General features: G+C 40.1%; 1 protein-coding gene across 1 annotated transcript; it reads right to left on the bottom strand.

Moving 5' to 3' along the window:
* Positions 1-12,384: 12,384 nt before the first annotated feature.
* Positions 12,385-16,644, bottom strand: LOC118701674 (interferon alpha-inducible protein 27-like protein 2B). Its single transcript, XM_036406432.2, has 3 exons — positions 16,323-16,644; positions 13,439-13,585; positions 12,385-12,552 (listed from the first exon to the last, which is right to left on the bottom strand). The coding sequence occupies exons 1-3, from the start codon at positions 16,468-16,470 to the stop codon at positions 12,524-12,526; spliced, it is 324 nt and encodes a 107-aa protein (XP_036262325.1). The 5' UTR covers positions 16,471-16,644; the 3' UTR covers positions 12,385-12,523.
* Between the last annotated feature and the right edge of the window lie 10,633 nt (positions 16,645-27,277).

The raw sequence follows: 27,277 nt of genomic DNA, 5'->3' as shown, positions 1-27,277 counted from the left end.
GCATTTCTTTTCTAAATAATTTTCTTCTTAATGGATACCTTTATTGCTTCAAATGTGCACTGAAATAGACTTCATTAGATAAGCAGCCTTCAGAGAGGAGATCAGTGAAAGATTAAGCATAACAGTCAGCAAAATGTGAGAACTGAGTGGACTCCTGGACATGTGGAAGGCGAGGAGGTACACAGTCCTCAGTCCCCACTCCCTGTGTCAGCCAGACCATGGCAGCCTCTCCAGTCTGACCCAACAGCCTCTGAGTTCGACCAACTCAGCTGAAAGTGCAGAGAAACCACAGCAAATCTAAAAGCCTTCCTGAAAAAGTGGCTTGCTTTGGCGTGCTGGTGTTACTCCTGGCCAGGAAGAAGAACAAGCTCTTGTAGCAGTCTTCTAGCAGTAGCTTAAATTTTCCAGCAATTCACCTTGTTGAAATAAATTGTGCTTTTATTAGGAGTTGTTGTAGGTGAACAGTTACTGCCTTAGACATATCCACCCTCCCAGTGCTGACTACTGCCATGTTTAACCCCTTCCAGCTCCATCCTCAAAAATGTTATTCCAGTGGTGTAGAGGGTCCTTGAACATTGTCTCTTCTTTCGTAGAATCATGGAATAGAATCACAGAATGGCTTGGGTTGGAAGGGACCTTAGGGATATCTCAGTCCAAACCCCCTGCCACTGGCAGGGCCGTATTCAACTAGACCAGGTTGCTCAAAGCCCCATCCAGCCTGGACCTGAACATTTCCAGGGATGGGGCATCCACAACTTCTCTGAGCAACCTGTTCCAGTGTTTCACCACCCTCATATCTAATCTAAACCCACCCTCTTTTAGTTTAAAGCCATTCTCCCATGTCCTATCACTAGATGTCCTTTTAGAAAGTCACTATTAAAAGCAAAATAATAATTTCTTATTAGAATTAGTAAAATCAATGACTCAAGCTATTTCTTGCGAGCTTGAAACCTTAATTTTGTGGCTTGCACTGACTCAGACAGCAGGAATAGGATCTCAATTAAAAGTAAATTTTAAAAGTTTGAAATAAAGGGCTAAATCTTTCTTATACAATGATGTTAAATTTTTCATAAGTAAGCAGTCTTGTGCAATAAAATGCTGAAACGAAGCTGTGACATAGTGGTTCATCTTTCTAAGTACGATAACTATGCCCAAAAATTAGTGTAGATATTGGAATAGCCAGGGTAGACTCAAAGCCTTTAAGGTTCTCATGGCATTATCTTGCCATGCAGACACCTTGCTGGTACCAGTACCATCTGGTGTGGCATTCCCAGGTGGAGGTGTCTGCCACTCATTTGCAGGAGAGCGGAGAATCCTACATCTGGTTCCCTCTCTTTTCCCGATACCGCGACCCCGAGAGATTTACTGTCTGCTTTGTTAATGATTAAGAGCTAACTACAGAAGGGCACGTATCAAGTATGGACATATTATATTGTGCCAGGATTGAGGAGGAAGCCTCAGGCTTGTGCCCCATGTGCATCTCTCCAGTATTAATCTTCTCAGTGCATGAAATATTTTTCACCAATACATAACCTCACTTATTACTTCCTGCCATTAAGTGCAGCAAATACTCAGACACTCTTCTGGAACATCTCCAAATGAAATCTCAGAGTCATTACATTAACCTTTTCCATTATAGAGCAGAAGGAAATTAGCTATTGGCACACACAGAAATACTTAGAAAGTGGTATGATATTTTGCATAATTGTATTTTTATGCTTTCCAACAATGCAAAGAGTTAAACAAAAGCGTTAACAATCCTCTATGCTTCATTAAAAACTCTCAATATCTCTATTTTCAGCAAAATAAGCCATCAGAGTTAGATTCTATAATTGACACCATTGCTTAGGGAACAAACCTATGAATCTTATTAGAGACAAATTCATTACTTTAAGTCCACCCTTAGGATGCAGAGCTCATAAAAGAAACCTCTGGAGGGTTCAGCTTAGGGGATGAGATGATTTCAGGCTGCAAATCTACAGATTTGCTGTAATTAACCTGAACTAATTATTGTCAGGCGATGGGTCAGACATCCTGGATAAAAGCCCCTGACTGGTTTTGTGGTCTACTGGGTTTTCAGCAAGAGAGCTGCTTGTTAAACAAAGAAAAAGTACTGAAAGCACAGCCCTATATATTCTTAAAGTAAAATAAATCTTTCCACTAGGAGAGAATACCAGAGTCTATTTAAAATGCACAGTCAATTGGCACACTGAAATATATCAATGTTTAATACTTTCATTAGCTATCTCACTGCAGGCAACCACTACTAGCAATGGTCAAAAACAGCTCCTGGGTGGGCTGTGCTGCTCTCCCTCCACATGAAGAGAATGCCTGCCTGCCTGCTTTTGCAAATATCATGAGAAGGGATCCATTAAACAATTCTTTGTGCACTGCAGGTACATGTTCTAGTCCTGTAATGGATGCTGCCCTGTCACTAGTCTGCTGCTGCTTTCAAGGGGTAAGGAAGATGCACAAGTGCACCTACAGAAGATTCTATGCCTGGCATAGGGCAGAAGGAGCTGGCTGGTCTCTACAAGATATGCTGATATTCCTGTAATACAGATATACCCCTATTTACTTATCACAGCTTCAAAAAGCAGTGACTATTTTTACCAATGGTGGAAGATCTGTTTAGTCTTATTGTTTCAAACACATATTTTGTATGCATCTAAATTTCTAAATTCTGTTTAATTCAGTGGCCATGACATGAAAATATTTTGAGGTCTCTCCATCCTTTGAAGTTTTCAAGACTTGACTGGGCAAAGCTAACATCTTCAACTTCCACCTTGAGTGGGACATGACCTTCGGAAGTCCCTTCTGGCCAGCATCTCTACGACCCACTGTGGTTAAGACATGGTTACAAGGAGAACTCTGTGCTCAGGTGCTGTATTTTATCAGAAGGAGATGCTTATTGACTGCCCCTTGGTGAGGAGTTCTTTCCCCTTCAGTCCAAAGGTCCAATGCCATTGCTTTTTCACTCATAAGTCCACATTCTTCCTTCCTTCTCACCTCTGCTGGTGTTTCTTGGCAGATGGTCACACATTTTCACTGAATGTTTCACTGATATTGGGCAATTTGTTTTCCATTTCTTCTGGGTGTCTCTGATGCTGTGGGACTGAGTTTCTAACAAAGGACTCTGAACAAGGGAAGCCTGTGTATGAGTGCAGCACAACTAAAGCTGATTTTGGCAGTGATCACCTACAGACCCTGGGATACACCAGGGAGGGAGCACAGGATCAAACAGTGGTGATAGTCAGTGGCTCTTGTCACATAAGCAACTTAAAATATCTTGGTGAAATTTTAACTCACTTGAATGTGACTTAAATTACTTTAAATTTTGAGCCTCTGTGAAAAAAACTTCTGTGTCAGTGCCACCAGATAAATCTCAGGTCCCTCCTCTGCTAAATGGCTGTGGAGTTTCTTCAGGTTCCTCATGCACTCAGGTGCTCCCAAATAAAACTTTCTGCCTCACAGACTTTTGTGAGTGCAAGGGAGGCTCATATCTGCTAACCTAATGGGAACCATTGAGCTGCAGAGATCTTGAATTTGAAAGAAATTGTGACTAGACCTTTTTTTGTTTATCTTCTGTGTATTACATTGATGGGCTTATTATTGGTTTTCACTATTTGTATTTCATTATCTTTTTTCCATAATTAGCAGTTTTCCTACTGGTATAAAGACATTTCCTAGCAAGCAGAGGATTAAAAATTACTGGTAAAAATAGTTGGAAATCTACACAGTTGAACTGAAGGAAAGTATGGGAGGGATTGATACTGACCATAATGCTCATTTTATGTGGAGGCAGCAGCGCATGAACTCCTTTGTAGGTCTGAATGTTCTAGGTGAATGGATCCTTGTAATCAAAGTCAGAAGTTATTCATTACCTGAAACAGATTCCAGAATGCACAAGTAGCATCATTTAAACCCTACTAACATTCTACAGGAGGCAGATCTTGAGGCTCATAAAATTCTCAAGTTTTATGTTTTGTGAGGACATCCTGCAAACTAAGATCAGTAAAATATCCCCCCCTCAAATGATTATGGGTTTGGAGTTTGGGGGTTTTTTTGCTAGCCTACTTTTCTAAGTTAAATGTTTTCATTTTGCTACCAAGTATACAAAGCTCTCCTAGATGTGGCTCACTGCACACAAGCAGGGAGATGAACATGTCCTCCAAGTGTGGGCAGAGGTCCCTCTGTGTGGCCTGGAGGGTGAGCTCACTGCTCTTCAGGGGTTGGCAGGGCCTGGCTGTCATGCCTGGAAGGGCTTTGTTGAATGGAGCTCCTAAGGATTAGTACTTAGTATAAGATAACCTTTTGCTTCTGAGCATTTCTTGTTTAACCCTCTGACCCTGTAAATATCAAACGTTAGTTTACTATGCATTGTTTCTGTTTCTGACTTGGGCATCCCTGTAATAACAATGCATCTTCCTGTTGGGAGAGCAGAGAAAGCGATGCCAGGTAAAAAGTGTCTTTTTGCCATCCTTCCATGCAGGTCCTCAGCTGGCCTAGCTGTACTTCAGCCTTACTCCAGCATCAGACTCCTGATCTTGATGTGAACAACACCTTCCTCAGCGTTAAGCAGCTTGCCCAGCGTTGACTGCCCTGTTTACAGATAAAACCTGTTCCTCCAGCAACAGGAGAAAAGCCTCCAAACCCCTCACTTCATTGGTCAGCTGTGACTGGTGCTTCAAGTGTGACTTTTTGAGAACCAGTCTCTCCCTAATCAGCAGCATCTTAGGGCAAAAGCATTGCAAGCTTGCTCTGTGCTGGTTTATGAAGATATTGCAAATAAAAACTCTTTGCCAGTGAATGAAAAATCCTAACTGTGGCAGGGAAAGCTGCAATTATCAAGCATCACCACTGTATGCCACTACAGACTAATTACTCTAGTGGATCCCAGAGATGAGGCACCGCTACAGCAGACCCTCAAGAAACACTTAGTTAATATTAAATTGTAATCCTATTACCTTTAGATGTTCTCAGTGCTATTAATCTCACAGTTTCCAAGTCAGTAGTTTAAAAACAGATTATCTGAAAATCACAATGCAATTAACCTCTTTGTGTATATACCATTTTTAAGCACAGCAGCCAAGAGGAGTAAAAATAACAAAACATTTATATTTTCAATATCTTTCCGCTTAAGAATATTCCACATATAATTTAAAATTCACCAAAAAAAGCACCAGCCATGGAAAGCATTATTTTCATAATCTATTTATGCTAAAGATAAAATAAACATGAATAATCAGAACTGAACTATCTCATCCACTGTCTTTCATAAGTCCTCTATTGGACTGGTGCAAAATTACCCTCAGATTTATATCCTAGCACTAAAAAATGTAAATAAAATGCACTACAGAAGAATTATTGGTTAGATATCTTGAAACAGGTTTCTAGAGTTAATTTACTCCCTAATAAAATTTTTGCTGAAAATTCACTAATGCTTTTGCAAAAAAGTCTTTGCAACACAGAGTACTGTGCCAAAGTAAAAATTAACTTCTTGCTGACAGAACATGAAGAACTTCTTAAGCATTTGTGTATAAATGCTTAAGTAAGATTGTAAGTGCTTGAGTTAGCACTTGCATGCTTTTTGAATCATATACTAAATTTGATCTCTGTCTCTATTTCTTTCTCCTACAGGGTTGAAATCTTAAAAAATATTTTCCTTGTTTGGTCTTCTGTTTTCTGATCATTATCATTCATTGTTACTATATCTGGTTATTAACAGACTTAAGCAACTGCTTGTTTTTGTCTCTATGCAATTCTATTCTTATGCCTTCCTCAGTTTTTATTCTGTCTGCAGTTTAAGCTATCCTTTGCTCTAGAAAAACCCCTGTAAGATGGGTAGGAGGGGGAGAACCAGGGCAGGGAAATTTGAAATTATAGAAATTGTCACTGTGGCAAAATAAACTATTCCTAGACTTTTTGGTATTTCTTATGAAAAATGTGGGGAATGTCTCATCTTGAGCACAGAAGCCAAGTAATGTGGAATTGTGGTATCACCAAGAGCTGGGATGTTTAAATTCTAAACTTCACAAAAAATTCATCTAGTACAGGCTGCATCATCACTTTTCCCAGGGAAATCACAGACCATCTTGGACTGCATCCTTTCCATTCCCTGGTCAGTGAGGAAGATGGGTGGTGCAAAGCTTGGAGGGTGTTTCCTTTTATGGCTGGGATATTTGCTCACCTTTGAGCAACTCAGAGATGTCTTTCTTTTGCCTGTGCAAAGGAGCTGTGCGACCTATTTACAAAACTGATTAGTATGAAAAACTGCATTTAAGAGATTAAATGGCAGGGAAAGAAATAAGGCAAGAAAATGAAATCTTCTCCTTTGTCAGTTACTCTTAGAAAGCTGAGAGGTGATCTTTGTCACTAAAGTAACATCCGTGAATTGTTTCAGTGCTGAAGATCTTTTCAGCTGACTTTATGAGAGCTCCTGCTAGAGCCTGATGATGCTACTTCTGCTGCAATGCCACAGCAGTTTCATGGAGATGGTACAAACTGATGAATTAGTTCTAAGAACCCTTCCTTCCCCTCTGGGGTTTCTCTGGGCATTGTGACCCATGATTGATACCAGGAAACTGGATCCAATCCAAATATTTTAATCTAGATGTGACTTCAATAATCTACTGAGTTTTGTCTGTCCAATAGTTAGTAACTACTTGTATTTTTGACATTGAGTCTACAGTTCTGTAACTGCTTCCTTTTCCGGCTGCAGTATGATATTTGAGCTCTGAAAGGGGTTATTCCAATCCCAGAAGGGAATTAATCCCTTCCACAAAAGTTAGCCTGTTAAAATAATTATTGGGAAAAATGAAAGTATGATCATTAGTCTAATAATGGCTCTAGTGGGAGGAAACATAAATTAAGTCATATTGGATCTCTGAAACACTAAATTAGGCAAATTAGGGATCTGATTTTTCTTTAAAAGCCTTAATCTATAGTAGTACTAAAGGAGGGCAGTGCTGGATGTGAGAGGAAAATAACTATCAGTTGTGAAATATCTTTGGACTGTTTAGCAACATTACCATTCACAGCCACGGAATACATTACATTTTATTGTAAACTTTGTTCCTCAGAGAAGTATAAATCTTGAAAGTGTGTCAATACTTGGCAAAGTAAGCAGTCTCTGGAGGCAAAAAATGTTTAAGACCATCTATCAAGTATAAGAAGTTGATAGCAATTAAAATCAGAGCTGTTTATGTATAAACATAAATTGCAGAGGTAGCTGAAAACTGGCCAGTAAAAATCTTGGCTGGGTGGAAATTCCAATAGCAAAAGACTGCAAAAAGCAACATCTGAATTTTAAGAACTGTTTTTGTGGCATATGTAATTTCTTTAGCAACAATATTTTCTCTGGAATTTTATTACATTGAGGAAAATGTATGTGTTTATTTATTTTCATATCCAGGTATTCCTTAAAAAACACCACAAACAACACCCACTGAAAAATGGGTAAAAAGAAGATAACTTGCATAAAATATTACTTATATTAGATGAGCACAAAGCCAGGTTATATTTCAATGCTCTCTTTACCCCAAAGAGATACAGAGAAGGATGGGGAATGGTTTAATGTTAATTACTATAATAATAATGATGATTTTTTAAAATTATTATGTATTAGAAGGGAATTATTAGGTGTGTCTCTTTAATGTGTGGGGTTCTCAGGAAACAGACCATTGTGGGGAGTCAGCACCATTTTATTGCTTTTCACAACAGTTACAACACTTAGTACTTCAGTGAAATGAGAGCCCACAGAGAGAGTGTTGGGGACTTCCTCCCCTGAAGAGGAGAGGGACTGACCTGTGTAACCCAGCCACTGGACACCTTGGTTTGAAAGGAATGTGTTGGTGTTGTTCAAGGTTTCTGGTCCCGTGGTCCGTCTTGGATCACTGTGTTTGGGTCAATCCTCGAGGAGATGCAATTAGAGCACCAATTAATGCAGTGCTGGAGGGGATCTGTTGGGCTGTAGGTGGACCCTGCCTCTTCTACCAAGGCTTCCATGACTTTAGGGATGGTAAATAAAGTCAGAGAGGCTGTTTGCTTCCTTAAGACATGGAGAGCTGTGAAGAAGACACCAATTTCAAATGTGTCAGTCCTGAGGAAGCTTGAAGAGCAGGGATTCTGTGCCCACAGTGGCCTCCCAGCCCGTGCCACGGACATGGGGAAACTTGCTGGCAGCAGGAATAGTGCCAGGCTGCTGGGTGGAAGGGAGAGACAGTGGCTACAAGGAGTGGGATTGAATGCTGTTAAACAGAGCATAATGTACAATGTTTATTTGAAATTAATGAGGCTTTCATGTCTTCAAAATGCATTTTAATATTTAAATTGTGCAAAAGTAAATTATTTAAACAAAGTGTCCATGAATTATCACCCTTGATCACCCAAGCTGCAGTACTAGAAATGAGAAACAAAGAGTGCCTAGGTCAGTGAGGTAAAGGAAAGGCTGCCCCCTTTCCATATTGAATTTTTTACACTGTCAGATCACTTCTTTTCATTTCTGTTCAGCTGTGGGAAAGGTGCCTTAGGAAAGAAGTCTTAAAATGGGACCCAAATCAGGACCTAGTATGTAACTGAGAGATTTTGGTGTTCCGACCACCAATATCCATCACTGAGGGAACAGAGCAAATCGACCCGCATACGTGGATTAATTCTGGCATTCGACAGAGAAGAAACAGCTATGTCAGGACCTTCCTACCATCTTCCTTAATTCCAGAGGAAGATCAGTCCAGCAACTATTTCTACATCTCCTCCCAAACAGGGCAAGAAAAGAGGGTTTTATTAAGGGCTCCCAGCTTTCTAGGAGAAAAGAGTGTCTGAGCTTCCTCCCAGATTTGCAGGGCTCCTGCTCTATGCACACACTGTGAAGAAAACCAGAACAAGTGAGATGGTGAGAGAGCATTTCATTGCAGAGAGCTACTAGACCTTGGATCTCTCCCCTCCTTTGTTGGAAGAATCCTTGGACAAGGGAGTAGTTTTATTTCTTCTGCTCGCCAGACCGGAGCTACTGATGGGTCCTTCATTAACACAAGGAGTAAAGGGAAGCCCCAGGAAATAACAAAAGTATTTTGGTATTTTTAAACTTAGGCTTTGTCTTACACCCTCTCCACCAAGAATTTGTGAAAATTTCATAGAACAAGACGTGAAGAAATCAATAGAGGAAACAGCATCTGAACCACAATGTCAGCATTTAATGTCTCCTTGTGCATTAAATTACCCAATTAATGTTTCCTGTTGCCTTAGCCTGTTCTAATAAGGCTTGACTGTCGCTTATCAGCCCCTAATCTTCTAAATGATGAGCAAGAACTGCAGCTGGATTTACAAGAGCCTTTGGGGCACAATACCCAACTCCCAGAGTGACAAAGATCCATCCTTGAAATTATGCTTATTAGGGTTTCTCATTCATTATCATTTACTTCACACAGATATCCACTAATAAGATCAGATTGACTTTATTATTTATTAAGTACTATTAAAATAGATCCACTGGACAATCAATTTCTGTATATAAATAATTCCTCAATAAATAAGCTTTTTTGTTGCATAAAAAAGTCATTTCAGGTACCAATACTTCTTTGAGTTAACTGAGTTTGCCTGCTATGTGGGCTTATTTTTCCTGAAAGGCTGCTATTTAGTTTAGAATGTTTTGGGGTAAGAAAAAATTTTCCAGAGTAACTGAAAGTAATTTTTATGGGCTATGTCCATGAGTTAGCTAATTAGAATAAAGATGTTGGGAAAGAGTGGTAGGTAATGAGTAACTAACAGGGATAAATGATTTTTAATAGACAATGGCAGTGTCTTCAGAATAATAAATACTTTCCTGTTGTATTATAAAAAATAAATAAATCTATTTTACTAAGAGAGACTTCTTATGAACTGTGAGGCCAGTTGGGGGGAGGAATAGATTCATTTAGATAAAATGCTATTAAATTGCCTGCATAGTGTCCTGTCAGACAACTATTGATCTCATCCCTTGGGAGAAATTGATTTCTGTGCAGAGAGCTATGTGCTCTCTGCAGTGCCTTGCTCCAGTGCTATTGCTCTGCTAATCACACGCTGCTGCCTCTTTTCCTTTCTCTCTCTTTCCGTCTATTTGTTGTGCAAAGATTGATTGAGAGACATGAAGGATTCAGATTGCAATAATTGTTGTTTTTTGACCTTTCCAATTATATTCTGTTAAATATGTAAATAGTTAATTTGTAGTTCTGCACAGAGGAATTAGCTGAAGCAGTCTGCGAGGAAGGCTTCCAGGGGGATGCTTGTACCTTTGTTCTCCTGCAGACCTATTAGAGCTGACTCACTGAAGGGATTTTGAATGCAGCTGAGAATTCTCCCTGCTTTGTCAAAGCAGTCTAGGCCACTTCTCAACACAAGATCTAAAGATGGCAAAATAATTCAAACTTTTAACACTAGAATTGCGTAAAAGCTGAAAAGTGAAATGATAAGTGATTAAGCATCCTTGCTTTGGTTTCCTTCTTCTAGGCATAAGTACCCTTTGTCAGCTCTCATTATTGTGAGTCATTTTTTAACAATACAAAAATACCTGAGGTCAACTAATGACAACATTAAAGTTGAAACTGACTTCTAAATCTCCCCCCTTTGAATAAGAAACAAGGTCTTTAATTGCCATGAAATGGTCTGACATTGTTTCTTGGATAATACAGCTTCAGTTTATCTGATGAGTTATGTATATACTTGACTTTTTCTACTATTTCTTGTCATTCTTACGCTGGTTTCATTCTTATGACTCATTTATCATCATCATCAGTGCTAAGCAGTTGTTTGAATGTCAGCTTGTGGGGATCAAGGCCCTTGCTTTTCTCTGGGACCACAACTTGGCACTTGCACATGGAGAAAAACTTCTGAATGGGAAAAGCCAGGGTAGACCTTCTGGCTTCAAATCATGCCAGTGCTAAGGGCATAGAGGGGAAAAAAGATCTGTTGGTAAATCACAGCTGTATTTTAGTAGTCCCAGGCTGCTGTATTAGACCTAGGAAGGAAAGCATAGGTTGGATCCTGTGGAAGATTTTCAAAATTTGATGGGACAAAGTCCTAAGTAAACAAGTCTAACATTAAGGTTAACTCTTCTTTAACAGAAGCTTAGATTAGAGAACTGCCCTCATTCTCCTCACACCAAGGTCTCTTTGAAATTTAATCTTTCTATGATTTTATGAATTCAAGTCCTCGTTACATTTAAACATTTGCCCAAGATAGCTCCTTGTTAGGACATCAGCTCTAGCCTACGAAATGAAGCCCTTGTTTTTCAGTTGCCTTTTAATGCTTTGGGCAGCCCAGCAAGTGAAGATTGCTTCTCCTCTCATTAGTCTCTCCTCCATGCTAGCATTTAATCACTGAACATATAATTCAACTTTGCTTCAACATTGGAGGAGGCAAACGCTGACTTCTTGTGTGCATTCTGGGAGTGCCCAGGAAGCAGGGAGAAGTCCATATCTGACAGCATAAGGTGCATGGGAGCAAACACATTTCCCAGCTGTGAAGAAATGCAGCTGAGATGGGAATGCTCAAGCAGAGTGACAGGAGTAACTGGAGAAGATCACTGGCTGCAGCTCCCATATCCAGCACCTCTAAACTTCTGGCTTGAAGTTGTGACATTCTCTCCTTCCATCTTGGAGTGGAGAAAGGGAAGAAGAAGCTGTGCTGTGTGGTTTTGTTTGAAATACAGAGGGAGGGAGGTGATAGAGTAGGGAGGATGAGGAGCCAGAAAGACAGAAGGAAGATGAAAGTGTGGGGTATTTGTACTTGGGAATTTGCATATGGAATGCACAATGTTACATGTATTTGGTGACACACCACTGTATGAGCATATATGAAGGAGTCAGGTGTGAGGAACAGCAAAAAGTCCCAACAGTGAGACCAGCATCAGAAAATGGGCTCTCTTCCTTACCTGTTCACACCTATCAGAAATTTGCAAGTCTGATTGGGACAAAGCTGACGCCTTGCTGTAAGCAAACTGGGACTAGAAATTATTGTGAAAGGGATCTTAAAAACTCCAGAGGTATACAAAAATCAATCCTGGGACCAGTTTTGGTTTGCTTATGTGTCTCCTTTGTTAAGGAGAATTTAATTTGATAGCCTATTAGAAGTACATCTAGAGGGAACTGCCCCTTACTGAGTGTTTCTGTGTTTCTCTCTCAAAACAGAGTGACTTTTGCACTGTAATTACTTATTGTAAAATAAACATGGCAAGCTACTTGCAGTTGAAGAGCCTAGTGTTGCTAAACCCAGGATTTTCCTAAGGCAGCCTTGCAGTCCAAGTACCCTAACTTCCATTGGCTTGTGTTTGTCTGTACTTCAGAGAATATTTAATCAAGGAAAGAACTGCACCTCATCTCTGTGCCCATTAATTTATGCAAGAATCCATCATTTTAACAGAAACTTTATTTGTGCATGTGGAAGGCTTTGACTTTCATAAGAGGGAGATCATAGAAGGGGAGAAATTGTCAAAGCTGATGGTGAAGGATGAACTGTTTGCAGGTTTGGACTGATGTTTTTCTTCTATTCAGCGTCTTCCTCCTTTTCCACCCATGGCTAAGGAGAAATGCAGAGAAATTGTGAGGACAATAAAAAGTGAAGTTGCAGAACAGGAAACTATACAGACCATAAAAGCATTGGCTACAAACCTTCCCAGGTCAGAAATCATAGGTCTCTGTTACTATTTGAAAGACACTTTTTGAAATTAAGAACTTCAATCCTGTCTCCAAGGCTCTTCCTAACCCCACAGGATCCTACTAACACAATTAGCATCCTTACTGATGCAGTCAGATATAGACTAGGCTCTCTCATAATTTGGTTTGTTTTATCTGGTCTGGGTTGCATTAACCTGGCAGAGTGATGAGGGAGATTTCTGTTCTCTGCTTTGAGCTGGTAAGTGCAGGCAGATTCCTGTGGTTTTGACCCAATGAATTTCCTTTCAAGGAAACAAAGCTCAGCTGTTCTTAAAGGCCCCAAGAAGCAGACTAATGATTCCTGTCTGTCAGTCTGATAACTCCATTCTCATGGTTCACTGGTTTTTCCCACTATATCTGCTTTGCATGTTCAAGTGTGGAGCCCTTGATTTAATCCTAAATTTGTAATTGAAAAAGAACTATTGAATTGCCTCTGTGGTGCTGATGAAAGCATAATCTAAAAGTCCATTGGGCTTTTTTTTTCTGTCATTGTGTTTCAGATTTCAGACTCTGCTGTCCACTCATACCTTTGCAAGTTTGTGTCAAAGTTATTTCCACTAATTCCCCAGTTTCATTTTCCCACCAAATTTAAAGAAATAAACAGTAGAAATATTGTTTCAAATACAAAGCAGCCACTCCTGTTACTTGCATCCATTCATCTAGTAAATGTACAGTAAATGAACTGAAGTATTGCTGACTGCTCAGAAGTCATTTGTTAATTCATCTTTATCAAGAGGACTCTCACTTACAGATGGACTGGACAGTGGAAGTTGTGCCTCCCCTGGGAACTCCACCTCCATGAGCTGTGGCCTCCTTGGACATTGTGTCAGAGGCCCTGGATCCACCAGAGATCCCACTGCTGGTATAACCTGATGAGTGGGTTGTGCCCCTGGCACCTAGGAGAGTTACAAAGGACAAGTTACTGACAAAAAAAAAAAGGAAGGAACCTTACAGGACAATTACAAATTACTGTGTTTTAAAACAATTCAAGGCTAGCAAATGTATCAAAATGCAAGGTGACTGCTGATCCCTTGACTTGTTCTGTCAGTCTGCTCCTTTTTAGCTGCCACTTTGGGAAAAGGGTATTATCAGTACTGTTGGGGAGCCCCAGAACACCCCAGAGCCTTCAGAAAATTTATGGCTCTTGCACAGACTGTTTTTGATAAACCTGGATCTCTGAAATAATTTCAGCACAATTTGCCTCTGCTGAAATTTCACTTTTCTCTGGAGCTGCCTGAGGACTTTGGAACAAACTTCTGTAGAAACTAGGAATTGTTGCACTTTCTGTTCCAGGTGATGAACATGCTCCTTTCACTTCACTTTCCCTCACATAAACCTGTAATAGATACCTGTAAAATTCAAGTACCACAAGTTGTGGTAGCCAGTGGCCAATTAATATGTATATCTTCACCTCAGCCTAAATAAGCCCCAAGCAAAACATTCCTTTGCAAACTCTTCTTCTCCTGGGAGAGAAGCAAAGCATCATCAGTGATGACAAATGTTAGTGATAATGCTTAAAGCCTTCCTGGAGGATGCTCAAATATTTTGGTGATGAGCTTGTTATAACATCTTCTGTAAAGTGACACTGAACAATACTCATGCCCCACTGCAGAATCAGCCGCTCCTTGGAGCATGTTTGTTCTGGGGGGAGGAAGGGTTACAGTCTGAATGAAAAGGTTAAGAAGATGTGTTTGGAGAGATTTCAGTGAGCACCTGCGGAAATGAAATCAGGCCCTTCTAGCTCTCAATCAGGCAAAGAATGTGTGGCAAGCTCTCCTGCTGCAGGGAGCCAAAGCTCACACCTGTCTTGGCAATGTTACAGAGCTAGCATTTCCACATGGATAAAAGCTCTTTTGGAGTATCTCCTGTGGGCATGGCTAAGGTTTCCTTGAGTCATGCAGACTTCTCTTCACCAAAATGGTGCTTTTCATGAAAGTCCATAGCTAGCACAGAGGTTGCAAGAATAAAACTAGGTGTAGTTAAATGCTTATTTTGCTTCTGTTTCTTATAAAAATTCTCAGCACACAGAGAGATAGAAATCTTCAGTGTTTTAGTTTAGAGCTGGCAACTTCATGCTCTCTATAGAGCATCTACACTGAAGAGTTTGCCACTGGTAGTGAGTGTGCTGTACCACCCTCATCTGTAACAGAAGGAGCTTGTGCAGCTGACTAACTTATCACTAGAGTGAGCAACTGGCATCTCCTGCATACCAGGATTTCTGCTGCTGAGGCAGTGTGGTGCCTGAGAGCAGCTCTCCTCTCTGCTTTTCACTCTCTCTATCCCCCTCCTCTCCTGACTTTCTCTCATATTCTGTCCCTTGGCTGCTACTATTCCTTAAGCTCTTTCCTACTGAATATTCAATAAACACTGTATTCAGCAACCTATACTCAAATCATACAATGTGAAAATTAAAAAATGCCTCACAGGAGTCACATGCAGTATGTCTCTGAATGACCCTTATGTCACCTATTCACTCACTGTCTAGAGGGTCTCACTCTATGAATAATATTGGCAATGTAAATCATATCTTAAAAAAAAAAAAATCCAACTTATTTCCTTTCAATCAAGCTTAACACACTTTTGCCTATTAAAAGATGCCCTGAATCTGGACCCTGGCCAGTTCACCTGGTCAACCACCCATTTTATGGCTGGAGAAGTCACATTCAGCTCCATCTTCTACCTGCTGATTGTGGAAGTAGTAGACCAGTGGTAGACCAATGTGGCAGAGATGCCCACCTATGATCAGTCTGCTGGCTGGCAATCCTCTGACACATGGGACATGTGGGTCTGAGACCCCAAGGGCAGAAGGGGTTTGGAAGCCTTTATCCAAGGTCAGAGAGCTAATACTGAGCTGCTGGGTAAAGCAGGATTGCAGGGGGTACTCTCTTCTGTGGAGGCATGCCTGTTCAGAGGATGCCTGCTGAATCAGGTCACACAGGCAGCTCTGGCAGGGAGAATACCTTGTGCACAAATCCCACGGGATCAGGAGTTAAACAAGTGCCAGGTTGGTAAGAGTTGTCTGGGCAGGGACTGCTCCCAGCCAGCAGCAGAACAGCAAACGCCTGCACGGTTTGCTCATGTGAAAGGCAGCTATGCCTTATTCTAGCACTTAGATAGGAGATGTCAAGGGTATGTACACATTCCCTTCATGAATTTATCTCTTGGACTGCAACTAATTTCTCTCCTCTACAGAGTTTCAGGAGTTCTCCCTGTATGGATGTGAATAAAGAGCTAGGGAAATCTGATCATTAATATGAAATGTAGCTACACAGATCATGTTCTTGCATAAGTGCATCATTGCTTGTTGCTATCATGACTCTTCATATTTTTGATGATTCCTGGCAGAATAGAGAAAGAGCACAAACCTCAAATAAACACTGTCCAAAACCTCATTAATACCACATATGTATATTTTCATTCATACATAGTATGTGCACACACAGAAAACACCCTCAATAACATCCTGCTCATAACACACAGTTAAATAGAGGGATCTTTTTTCTACAGTGCCATACAGAAATGTAGGAGAGAAGAGATTATTTGGCAAGCTTATTTTCAAGGATAAACAGCTGTCTGATCCTATGCATTGAACCACAAAACAACACTCAGAGTCACACACAGAATTGCTCATACCCATTTCCTGGAGAGTAGAAGTGGGGCCACCAGAAGGCACACCTCCCCCAGAGGCTCTGGCTTCTTGGGACATCAGTGATGAAGCAAGGGATCCTCCTGTGATCCCAGAGGGAGTGAAGCCAGCGTTGCGGACGTTCTGGTCAGACATGCTGCTTTCTGCTGGTGAGAATTCCAGGGAAGCACTCAGGCACTGCTCAGGGACTGCTCAGCCTATCTTTTTATACACTCTCCAGCTGATAGTCAAGAAATGAAACTGCTGCCATGGTAAGGCAGAATAGAAACTGAAACTTATTCTCAGCCAGGAAATGAAACTGAACTTTATCAATAGGCCTATTTGTTGCTGTTGCCATGATGGAATTTAGGCAAACCAAGTAATTTCCTCTTGTGATACTAAAACAAATTACTGGTGCAGGGGTCATTGCTTGGCAACTGAAGCAGCTGAAAGCTCTGCTTCTTAACTTTTTTTGCATTGCACCCTATTGCACTGAATTGTATCTGTAGAAGGTACTGCATTGTTTTAAGTATTCCTACAACTCTGAGTAAAGACAAGAGACAAAAAGGCACTAAAGTGGTGGCATGCAGAGACTTCAGGTGGGTTGGTTACCACAGCCAGAGTTCAGCTGTGGTACAGCTACCCCTGAAAACACTGGTTCACACAGAGCTGGAAATCAGAACCCAGCTAACAATGGATGGTTAGAATTAATTTCTATATGGATGGAACCATGAGGGACCTTGTGTTGTATGAGCAGATTGACACAGTTGCTTTGTTCTTCTTCATGCAAGTCCTCTAAAGCAGAGCCTCTGCCTTTAATGAACAGGCCTTTGCAAATGGCACACATGCCTTTATCACAGCCTTAGCCAGGAGTTTAAATAAGGCTCATTAAAAATCCATGGACCTCCCTTAGGTAAAGAACAATATCTGATTAGCCCACACTACCACAAGAATGGCTCTTAAAGAGGGAATATACAGAACAAAACTCTAGTGTTTTCACAATAGTGTGATATCTATATCTTGTACATGGTGGGTTATAGAACAAAGGCTATGAAGCCTGTTCCTCTCCTCTTATAGGTACTATTTATCTGAGCAGTGGGATATCTGGCCCCTGTACCGCCAAGCAGCAGCGATCTTTTAACTCTTCTCTTTCATTCGACTCTTCTTTAATTCATGTATGTTAGTTTCCTTAATTCTATTCCTTAATTCTTATGTCAGTTATTTTTGTTTTCTATTCTGTTTGCATTAGGTCTTCTGTAATTATGGTGTATCTTTAACCCATAATTACTCAGGTTCCTCATTTATAATTTTAATTACTGAATATTAAAAAATACATGAAGTTGAAGCTTAAATGCAGGTAAAAATTCCACATAAGATAGGACAGTGATAATAGGCTACAGGCCTTCTTCAAAGTCACAATAAAACCATAAATGTCAGTTTCTTTGTACATATTGCTGCAGAATCCTCCTTCAAAAAAAATAGTAAAATCTTTCAGTGTTTTGTTAATATAATTTATTTAATATTGCAAACAGCCCATTAGGAAATGATGGTAAATTCTGGCAAAGTCAAGGAAAATGAAGGCTTTACAAGCTGCAGACACTCTATATGAAGTGACAATTTACTCAGTCCTAAACCACAAATCATAATGGACACACACAAAGTTGTTTTCCAAAGAATAAATAAAACTAGATATAATGAAAATTTTATTTAAAAAAACAAGTGTCTCAAGGCAATTCATATTGGCAGAGACATCAGAAAATAAGCAAGGAAAGAAGAAATTACTAGAAGTCTCATGAAAATAAGATGAAGAAACTCAGTGTAATAAGGAAAGGAAAGCCACTGGAGGGATTCAAGGGAAGCCTTGGACTTCACCCTACAAACTTGCCCAATGATTTGTACTCTATGTTCAATCTGCCTTATCATCTCTAGATCTGCTATGCTCACCTCCCTTGGTGGGACAGCACCTTGCTGTGCCCTGGCAACATGTGACATTGACATCACAGCCTCCAATTTAGAAAGACACAGTGGCACTGATGAAGTGGGATTGGAGAACACAGTTCTTGAGCCTGCAGCTTCCAGAGGTCCTCTCTCTCCATTGATTCTTCCAGAAAGGTGTGCTTCTCCTTCGACTGAGCAGCTTTGTGTGAGACATTTTCCTAAATGGTTCCCTACCTTTATTTTAATTTTTTTTGTGCTTTGTGTTACTGGCATTTATAGTTAGAAAAGGTGACTTCTGAGATATTAGGCAAATGTGGTTAATGTTCAGCTGTGTTTTCAAGGAAGCTGGCACAGAAACAGTCAGGCAGTTGTAAGTCTCTGTGGACTATTTGTCAAAATCCAAGCAGTGATACTTTAAGAGCTAAATGGATGCAACTTCTAGCTGAAGTATGGAAAGAAAAAAAACCAAAACAATTCAGTTTTACGTCAGAGGTTGGCATAAGAACAGTAAATTGTACCTGGGAGAATATCGGGGTAAGTTAGCTTCCCCATTCCAGAAACGAAAAAATTGTTGAGGGGTGGGTGGTGTGAGCTGACCTGAAAAGCATCCAGTGGTCCTTCTAAGCCAGAGAGACCAGGAAGTCAAAGCCATGAATACCAAGAGTATGACTGCTCTTATTTTCTGTGTCACTACAATTTCAGTAGCCTTAGGTGCTGGAGCACTTGAATACAGAGCTAACAGTTCAACTGTCTGAGTTTCAAGTACAAATGAAACCCATAGGTGTCAAAAATCTAGACTATGTGCTCTTTGAAAGGAATTGGAAAGCCAGAGGCTGGATTGGAAGTACTCTGAAAATTTGAGTGGTGGGCATTCTTCTCTTCTTAAATTAAAAAGGAAAAAAAAAGAAAGAAAAAAGGAAAGATTGGCTAAGATGAAAACATCAAACAAACCAATGCAATCAGATCTGCAGGCAATATCTTCTATATATCTTCTATATTTTCTATATTTATATATCTTCTATATTTTGCTTAGAAGGACCTTAGTCTCTTGTGTTTGTGGATATAAACTGATGTGTCTCTATGGTATGTTTTCCTTGCAGTCCCCACTAGTGTGACACTTAGAAATATTTACCACACAGTGAAGCTGGGCAGCTGATCAGAGCCATTAATCTCTGCTTTTGGTGGTCACCTTTTTTATTTCAATAACATGTTCATTGAAGTCACTTTTTCATAAACATTTTCCCATAAACCTCTGTTTCAAAAGAGATTATTCAAACAGCTTTTAAACAATTAATCTTTTGAAGGGTCTAATTGAGGGAAATAAACCTGTAGAGAATCTGACTGAACCACAGATCTTCAGCATCCAAGATTATCTATCTGTCACCCTCTGACCTATTTCCTTTACACTACTTTTTAATTTTTGTAGCAATTATAGTGTATATGGATAATACCTATTAGCATATTTATGGTCATTGCTTCATATTTATTGTCTGCACAACTCATTAATCTTCATCTAGTGTGTGAGGCTGACAGCTCAATCTATTTTGCAATCTCTGGGCAGCAGCCATATCCAAAAAGCTTTTGTTTCCCTGTAAATAAACTGTGTTCAGGACCAGAGGACAATGGTATATCATGCAGTGATTGACACAAGCCATGGCTGCTAATCAAAAGTAGATTTTATTACCAGCTGAGTCAAGTGCATTATGGGGGCATTGTTCTAGCGCTGTCAGGGCAAGAGCATACGTAGTCAGTCACCTTCTCAAGATGGGCTGATTGTTCTCCAAGATTAGACAGAGTTGCCTTATTATCCATCCCAGACAACAAGGCATCTCACCCAAACAGACGCCTTTACAGAAACTGCCTGTACATTGAATTGATTTGAATTGCTAATGCATAATCTGTCCAGCACAGATGTGCAATGAATATTTGGATGTTGTTTTGCATGTCAGTTGAGAAGACTGAATGATGAGGTGATGATCGTTCAGTGATGGGTACTGGACATTTGCCAACAATTGAGTTTGAGCACTTTCCCTGACAGTAATCAGATCAGCTTCCAAAACGTCTTTTCTTCAATTCACTGACAATTTATGTTAGAAGATAATGCAACTCTCTCACAGTTAACACAGTTGGCAGCAATTTGCATTTTTTTCGTATAATTAAATTTTTCATTTCACCCAAGAAGAAATACATGCAAGCTGCCTATAACTGATACAGATATTCCAAGACACTTCCAAAGTATCTCCACCAGAATAAGAGGCCATCTAGATAGGCCAAAAATGGCAAAACTCTTCACAGTACAGGTAGCACTAGTATTATTAGTTATAAAGTTTTTTTTCACATTTGCTGTGAAAAAATAGCAATCTTGCTATCAAGCCTTACTAGATAAGGCCTTCCAAAAAAACGGTTAATTAAATCACATTTAACATATGACCATCGTCATGCTTAGGGTAGGTCAGCAAACACAACTATATGACTTAAAAATTTTCAGTGTCTGTGAGGATTGACGTTGTGTAAAATAAGAACAGAAAAGAACCCCAAAAGACTGATATTATGATATCAAGGGGCTGATATGAGCTCACACAGTGACGTCACATGATACATGTGAATGTGAAAGAGGTCTTTGTGTAGTCATAATCATAGAATCTTAGAGAAATTTAGGTTGGAAGGAAGCTCTGGAGATCATCCAGTCCATCCAGGAAATTATCCTGTTATTTGCTCAGAGACACATTTGGTTGAGTTCTAAGTATCTGCATGGATGGTGATTCCACATCTTCTCTGTAGAACTTGGTCCATTATTTGACCATCCATACAGTGATTTTTTTTCCCTTGTGTATCTAGTCAGAATTCTGCGAATTATGTCTGTTGTTGTCCTTTATCTATGCACCTCCAAGGAGATGCTTCACCTTCTTCATGTCCCTCATTATTAAAACCTACCATTAGGCTATAAGTAGCTAAAAAGGTGCTGTTAGCTTACAAAATCAGAGGATTGTAGGGACACTTCTCTGATATCCAAGGAATTTTACCTTCTAACTTTTTTTAGGTATGTGTCTAGTGAATCTCTAATCATATAAGCAATCACTTTTCCTCAGAAAAAATACTAACACTTCTCAAGAACTTCTAGAGCTCTTTTTAGAATAGACATTAATTATTGCATGGTCTTTATCTGTCTTTCAGAGGTAGAGAAGAGTACTCATGAGTGTGTAACATAGGGAAGAATCGCTTCCTTTAACTTATCAATCTTCTACTACCCAAATTTACTATAGCTAGGAAAAGGCTGGGAAGTGATTGACCCAGAAGTTTTATAGCCCACATCAAAAAGAAGTTTACAGGTGAGTTATATAATATTTTCATATGTCATCCTTTTTCAGGATTAGGCTGTGTGTGCCTCATTTGGATTTTTATTATCATTTTCATCTGCCAAAAGCAAGATATCATCATCCCTGCACTACAGATGAAACAAATCACAAAGTTGCACTGGTGGCTTTTTGGGGGCAGAAAATTATAGTTTTGGAAGTTTTAATTTTGTGTCCTATGAAAAAGAGAACTAAACACATTTAACATCTATATGCACTGCATACTCATATCGGCTGAAATTCTACAGAATTTCCAGCTAGAAATCCAGAAAAAAGCCTTTGAATAAGTAGCCTGGGTAGACTAAGTTTAGGCCTTAAATGGAGTTAGGTGGCAAAAATCTTATTAATGTCCATTTTGCACATCTAATGCAGCCTGTGCTCTGAGGAGCTCCTTCTGACTAGATCATACACCACAGTGGCACCTCTGCTTTTGACCTTAATATTATGTTGGAGAGCACAGTCACTCTTGATGTTGTAGTTTATGACAGGACTCTACTCCATAGTCCAAACATATAAAATGAGACCCTATTCAAAGCAGACTCTGCAAAAGAGGGAGTAGTCCTGTCTTTAATGCTCAAGCTGAGAGTCTTCACCCAGATAGGGTGAACCCCTTGAAGAGCAGCACCATAGGAGCCAGGAGCAGAAGTACCACTTAAACATGGAGTTATATCCAATTTGTTCTCTGCCTTCAACAAAGTTTTCATTATTACACGGGGCTTCCCACTGGTTCTTTTATTTCCTATCCTGACCTGCCACATGCCTTTGACAGACTGAAATGGATGCTTAGGCATCATTCTCAAGGCTCTAAGGACAGTGGTACTTGAAAGATGTCCTGGAATAGCCAGTGCTAATGTTCTGAGCGAAATAATGATTTTATTACAAAAACATTTAACATAAGCCATTATTCCTGCACTGCAGATGCTTTCCTTATGTTTAAATGTCTTACTTTACAAAACATGGAAAGTTACTTCAGCTGACAAATAAATGTAGCAGCAGGGTCTTTGATTTTTGAGCCTGAAAATGGAGGTAAAGATGAATTATTCCTTTATATATTATTCTGTAAAACAAAATGCCTACATAAGTGACAAAACTGTGTCATCTGCCAAGTTAGAGTTCCATTTGACCTTGAGGTTGCAGTCTTCCAATGCACAGCTACACCAACAAAACCTCAGAGTACAGGAATACAGACTATTCTAGCCTCTGGGAAGGAAAAGAGTCTCAATCAGTTCATACAGTCTTCAAGACATACAGATTCTAGGGAAAATTTTAAATCTTTCTGAAATCTAGGAAGCAGGTCCATGAAGAAAATAGACCACATAGACAAACCACTAATAGGTTATACCCCTCTCTTAAAGGAATATAAGATGATACATTTTTCTGGAAGAAATTCGTTGAAAACAAAAATAAAATGTGAAGCAATAGAATTCATGATCAAAGTCCTATTATTAACAACACTGAGTTCTCACTGCTATTCAAATATAATAACAATTGGTGCCTTAATAAAGCCATTTCAAGACACATAATCTGCAGACATGAAGTCTATGTAAGTATGGGCACCTTTTCTAGTTCACAGATCCCACATGGATAAGATCAGTGTGTGCTCCAGGGAAAGTGCTGAGCAGTTCAGAAGGCTCAGGTCCCTCGGGGCAGCTGCTTCCTCAGCCAGGGAACCTGATCCAGCAGATCCTAGGGCAGGCCTGGTGGGTCCAGTCCACATAGAAGCTGCTGGCAGGGGAAGGAGGAGGAAGAAGAGTCTGTGGTGCCTACCATCTCTAGTCCAAGCCAGAGACATTAATTCTGTGATGGTATCAGCTTACGTGACTTACCAGATCTCTTCCTGATGTCCCACACTGCAGCTTCTGCATCCAAGGGGCACACTCCAACGTTGTGTGTCTGTGGTCAGCATGGCAGGGCCCAAGGAACAGAAACAAAGTCCTGTTTTCAGAAATGAAAGGGCAAGTCTTGTCAGAAGACAGAAGTTGAGCACAGAGAGCTTAAAATATTTGGACTTCTCCTTGCCTGTAAGTTGAAGGGAATATTATTTTCCTGTTTCCAGGAGATTTCTGAGGCCATGTAGTATGCTACTCAGGCATTATGTTAATAAGCATAATATAAGCATTTAATACAAAGAGGCTTCAAACACTAATACGAGTGAGTTCCTGTGTAAGCATGAGTGCTGGCAATGCTTTTAAGGTGCTTTGAAAAGCCATTAATGACAAAGTGATCAATTTATTACATAGGTGAGGGCTCTGAAGACCAGATGGCCTGATTTACTTCTCAGTTCCAGCTGCAAGGTGCATGGACAGGTTTCAGACCATGCTTAAAAGGACTGAGAGCCTTCCTTGGAAGAGCAATGAGTGGCTGCTTCTTTTAGATTCTTCTAGGCCTTAACAGCCTGTTTTGATTAAGAGAAACCTCTTATTTTTCTGTTTATTGAAAAGTTTTTGCATCTGGAGGATGTTTGGATTTGGCATTAATCTTCTGGTTTGAGAATGGAGGCTACAAATAAATGTAATACAGCATCTGAGATATTGTAAAGGGTAAAGCAGCATAAGCAAGGATGAAGTAGGAAAAGCACACAGAGAAAGTCCTCTCTGTAAAGATCACAGAGCGCATCCTCTTGGCAGCCACACCTAAGGAGAAGAAAGTAATCAGCACTACTCAACATGGATTTGCCAAGGGCATGTTGTCTGTGGCCAACCTGACTGCTCCCTGTGTCAAAATGCCTGGTATCCCAAGTGCCAAGGAAGTTTTTGTAACAGAAAGAAAATAAAATCTGTCAAAAAACACCCAGCTGTTTGTAAAGAAGGTTGCAACTGTAAACAAAAGAAAAAACTCCCTAATCTCTACAGTATTTATGGAAACAGGTCTGTCCAGGGATAAATGCCTTGAAGCAACAGTGCCTTCAGCAATTAGGTAACTTTCCTCATAACAGAGAAGCCTGAAATCTTCTGAGTATCATCCATTTATGACAACATGATGCAAGCCTTACGGAAAGGTTCATCAAAAAGATCTAAATCCTTGTGGCTAGTTCTTAAATGGGAAAGAAAGTGCTTTCCTATTTATAATGCTAAAGCTTCTGGGCAAGACACAGTGAAAGACTTAAATTAAATGTCAAATCATGAGGCACTAACAATAAATAATGGAGAGATTTCTGTTGCTTGTGGTGGCTGCAGATAAGACACTGGATAAACTATTTACTGCTGGTAAGTTGAACAGTCCCAGATGGATCATTCTGTCCTAGATGGATGAGTGAGCAGACTGGTGTGAACCTGCGCTGCCCACATCTCAGGGCTTTTATGGTCCCAGGCCTTTTCTGTGCTATAAAGTAGCTGAAAGTGTACCAGAATTTCAAGAGCAATTATCTCTCTTTTTTTCCTTTATGCAATATAGACCCACTTGGGTGCACTCAGTGCCCCTACTTGTCTGTGCTGTGTGATGATGAGAGGGGCTCCAAGGATGATACCCTGTACTGTGGTTCATCTCTATCATTCAGGTAGACATTATTCTGGAAAAAAACAGGCCACAGGACTGGATTAGTTGAAGAGGTCACAGTATCCTCCAGTGCAGTATGTGACTGTGAGGGGGAAAAAGCTGGAAATTTCCCTGTTTGCACTTGGACACCATGATCTAATTATACATACATCTCTCTCTTTCTTACCATTATTTTTCCTTTGTGCCAAGGTCCATGCTTGTTGGTTTGTTCTATTAAGACACTGGTGTGCCAGTAGAACACTGAGGTTGCTTCTTGGGCTCCAGAGCCTGCACAGAACCCCCCAGTGCTGATGACAGAGCATTGAGTAACTCTTTATTCCCCCCAGCAGAGTCATATTTAGGAAGGTGTCTCTATGGAAAAGCCAGGAAAGTTCAGGTTAAATATCAGCAGCCATTCAAAGCAAATGGGAGAATTGGACATGCTTTCAGAGTGCCAGTGAAGCTGCTGAGAGGAGTTGGTGCCATCGGAAAAAGCAGAATAAATGTATAGCATTTGCTGGCTCTTCTTTGGTACAGAGGAATAGGACTTGAAATCTTATTTGTTCCGCAAGATTTTGACACTTGTCAGTTCCTGCCATGGTTATGTCACAACTCATGTGAAAGTGAGTTTCGTCAGCTTAAATGAGATGTTGTCTGAAAGTCTATGGATAACTTTCTGGCTGTAGGCCCACCCCCATCCATTTCTCCTGCTCTTTTCCTCTGTAGGGGTTGAAATATTCTTTGCAATTAGCAAAGGGAGTCTGTTAGGGAAGGAATACAAACAACATTTCAAAGTTGAAAAACCGGTTTTATCCTTGTTGTCCCTGTCCACCAGTACCAGCACCAAGCACAGTAAAATGACCAATTTGAGTATTTTGGGGAGGTGAGAGTTCCAAATGTGAACTTAGTTACTTTGCTCACCTTGTAAAGGCCTGGAATGAGTGTGATGTAGCCTGTCACTTTACAGGAGCATTGGGAATCAATTGCTTGGCCCTTTTATGCATCAATGTTTAGCAGCACAGTTCTGAGGCAAATTTTGAGCCCAGAATCCCTATGGTGAAGCAAAGATGTAGAGTCCTGTAGAAAGGAAAAACATGAAACCTTTTGTGCATCAGTGTTTAACAGCCCAGTTCTGAGGCGAATTTTGAGCCCAGAATCACTATGGTGAAGTAAAGATGTAGAGTCCTGTGGAAAGGAAAAACATGAAACCTACTGTTGGAATTGATCAGACTTAGATCCTGCCTTAGTTTTGCTCATTTAATGCTCTTAAGGTTTTTTATTTTTTTAACTTGTTGATACTACAGCCTTTGTTATTTGTTTTAATCAACTTTCTATTGCCATTGTAAATGACCTTGATCTTTGCCTGAGTGAGAGAATCTGATATAAAAGGATTCTTAAAGGAGAAAGGCGAAAACTAGATGAATCCTGCAGGCAAGAGAGAGGAGATTTGAATTAAGTTGTAAAAGGAGTTGATCTTCCTGCCTGTTTATCATCTGCTTATTATCCAGAGGAGTTTCCATCCAGGCAGCTGCAATATTGCAGTGACTGAATAGTGGCATGTGAGCACCAGGGATCTTTTTTTCCAAATTCATATCATGGTCATTGGAAGAGGTCTCACGGAACAAAGTGCATTGCAGATTTAATCTTTCTTTCACTCTTCTGTAGGGCTTTCACAGGCTCATAAGAGAACAGCATCTCAGTGCCACAGACAATTACACAAAGCATTAACCACAACAGGCAGCAACTTCTGCTCCTTTCTTCTTGCACATGCTGGCCACAGAAGGCCATTCCAGGAAGAGACAGAACAGATTCCTCACTATTTCATAATAGGAGGGTGTCTCTTGTATCACAATTAACAATCCAGAGGTGAAGTACAGAGGTGAAGGGATTGAGGAAACGAAACCCGGTAAAAGCAAACTTGTACTCCCTGTCCCCTCGTCCAAAGTACTGCACAAGGGGACAGGGAGTGGAGGACACAGCAAACACAAGGTATCGATGCAAATATAACCTTTCTGGACTTGAGGTGTGGCTGCTTTCAGCACAGAAAGAACTTGGATTTAGAGTAGTTTTTCCTCTCTTCTGAACAACTCTTCTGCAAACCCAAAGCAATTACAAAATTTTAAGTGCCCCTACTCACTGCAGAGAATATTGCAAATTTAATTCTAATTGATATCTACTTCAGCCTCTAGAAATGTCTC

Source organism: Molothrus ater, chromosome 1 (genome assembly GCF_012460135.2).
Source record: "Molothrus ater isolate BHLD 08-10-18 breed brown headed cowbird chromosome 1, BPBGC_Mater_1.1, whole genome shotgun sequence".
Lineage (NCBI taxonomy): Eukaryota > Metazoa > Chordata > Aves > Passeriformes > Icteridae > Molothrus > Molothrus ater.
Note: the sequence above shows the minus strand (reverse complement) of the source record. Positions and strands in the feature narration are given on the sequence as shown.